The sequence below is a fragment of the Cyprinus carpio genome, chromosome A24 (genome assembly GCF_018340385.1).
Source record: "Cyprinus carpio isolate SPL01 chromosome A24, ASM1834038v1, whole genome shotgun sequence".
Taxonomy (NCBI): domain Eukaryota; kingdom Metazoa; phylum Chordata; class Actinopteri; order Cypriniformes; family Cyprinidae; genus Cyprinus; species Cyprinus carpio.
In genome coordinates, this window is record NC_056595.1 from 25,370,589 (window position 1) to 25,373,088 (window position 2,500).

Here is a 2,500-nt window from a genome sequence, read left to right on the forward strand (position 1 = left end):
CATATTGTTATAATTATTAATAGTTTGTATAATATTCATTGATCATTTTCTTGTATCTACGTTTTATATGAATATTTTTACTTGTATTAATATAAAAATATAATAATGTTAGTATACATACTTACATTAATATTATTTACTATGTTTATTGACATCGTTACAATATTTATTTTATTATTATTTATATAATCTTCATTAATAATTCTGTTTTAGTTGCTGTTTATTAATATTATTATTAATTGTTTTTAAAATACTCATTGATAATTTTCTTTTATTTACTGTTTTTAAAATATTAGTGGTTTATGTAATCTTCATTAATAATTCTCTTTTTGTTATTGTTTATTAATATCATTAATATTGTATTTTGATTTTTTTAATAAAATTTTCATTGCTAATTTTCTTCTTTTTACTGTTTTTAAAATTTTTTAGTTTATATAATCTTCATTAATAATTCTCTTTTAGTTAGTTTATTAATATTATTAATATTATTATTGTTAATTTTTTAAATAAAAGATTCCTTTTTATTTTTTATTTACTATTTTTAAAATATTATTAGTTTATATAATCTTCATTAATAATTCCTTTTTCTAGTTTTAGTTAGTATAATAAAAATTATTAATATTATTATTGTTAATTTTTTAAATAAAAGATTCCTTTTTATTTTTATTTACTGTTTTTAAAATATTATTAGTTTATATAATCTTCATTAATAATTCTCTTTTAGTTAGTTTGTTAATATTATTAATATTATTATTGTTAATTTTTTTAATAAAAGATTCCTTTTTATTTTTTATTTACTGTTTTTAAAATATTAGTAGTTTATATAATCTTCATTAATAATTCTCTTTTAGTTACTTATTATTAATATAACAGATAGTTTCGTTATATTATTATTATACGTTTTTATCAGTAGTTCGTATAATCTTCAGTAATAATTCTCCATGATTAATAGCGGTTGTCTGTGTGTGTGTGTCTCAGGCGGGTTATTACGGCATCAGCAGCGGCGATGGCTGCAGACTGTGTGAATGTAACCAATCAGGCGCTCTGTCTGCGTCATGTGACGAGGAGGGGCGGTGCCAGTGCGTCACTGGAGTGGCGGGTGATAAATGTGAGCGCTGTGAGCGCGGATACTACAGCTTCACCGAGAGCGGATGCACACGTGAGAACAGCAGACTCATGTTATGATGCTACGATCAGCACCTGGCTGTTAGTAACGGTGTTGTGTCTCCTCTAGCGTGTGACTGCGCACACACACACGGGAACTGTAACGCACACACAGGAGAGTGTATCTGTCCTCCACACACACTCGGCCTGAAGTGTGAGGAGTGTGAGGAAGGTCACTGGGGTCACGACGGCGAGTCCGGCTGCAAGGTACGACACGTGAATAAATAATAACAATATATATATATATATATATATATATATATATATATATATATATATATATATATACAATATTTATTTATTTATTTATTTATTATTATTTTTGTTATTGAATTTTTTTTTCAGAGTACAGTGCTAATGTATTATAAATAAAATTGTGTGTGTAAATAAAAAATGCTAAAATAAAAATGATAATAATAAAAATAAAATAAATTCATTGGACTACCATGTTAATAGCATAGTGATTAAATATGAATATAAACAAATATGAGTATAATTATAATAAAATAAACATTTCTAGTATTTATTAGTTGTTATTATTATTATTCTTGTTATAAAAAAAAACATTTAGAATTAATAATAGTAATAATGGGGATTTCTTGGACTATGTAAATATATGAAAATTAACACATTTGAATAAATAATAATAGTTGTTATTGATACTAAATTAAACCGAATAATAATAATGAAAATTAAAATATTTACTTGAACTACTAAATAAATACCAAGGTGATAAATATATGAATATGATTATGAACAAATATTAGTAAATAGTAATATGAATAAATAATAATAGATTGTATGGACTATCATGCAAGTAGCATAGTGATTAATATGTAAATATATTAAAATAAATAATTATTAATAAGTTAGGAATATAAGAATAAATGATGGTGTATATTATAGTAAATATCACCACAGTGTTTGGTGGTAAGTGTTGAATCAGTGGTGTGTGTGTGTGTGTGTGTGTGTGTGCGTGTGTGTGTGTGCAGGCGTGTAACTGCAGTGCCGAGGGCTCGAGTTCGTCTCAGTGTGACCTGCAGTCGGGTCAGTGTCGCTGCAGGCAGCACTTCTCCGGTCTCAGGTGCGACCGCTGCGCTTTGGGCTACAAAAACTTCCCAGAATGCACCGCCTGCAACTGCAGCCCCAGCGGCACGCGAGAGGAGTTCTGCGACCCGGCGCTGGGAGTGTGTGGATGCCCGGATCACGGCCGCTGCTCCTGCAAGGTGACGACGGAGACGCCTCCGTGCGCTGTAAGCTGTCCCAGTGCATGATGGTTAACGTGACTGTGTTTCAGGAGAACGTTGGCGGCGGCGGCTGTGACGAGTGTAAGAGC

The 2,500-nt window shown here is 29.4% G+C and overlaps 1 protein-coding gene across 1 annotated transcript in view; it reads left to right on the forward strand.

Moving 5' to 3' along the window:
• The window catches only part of lama1 (laminin, alpha 1), a 53,443-nt gene that overhangs the window by 25,449 nt on the left and 25,494 nt on the right, over window positions 1–2,500 (forward strand). Inside the window, 4 exon segments of the mRNA XM_042714933.1 lie at window positions 979–1,159; window positions 1,235–1,371; window positions 2,157–2,390; window positions 2,462–2,500. The exon segment at window positions 2,462–2,500 is cut by the window's right edge and continues 105 nt beyond it. Of these exon segments, the coding sequence (XP_042570867.1) occupies window positions 979–1,159; window positions 1,235–1,371; window positions 2,157–2,390; window positions 2,462–2,500 (591 nt within the window).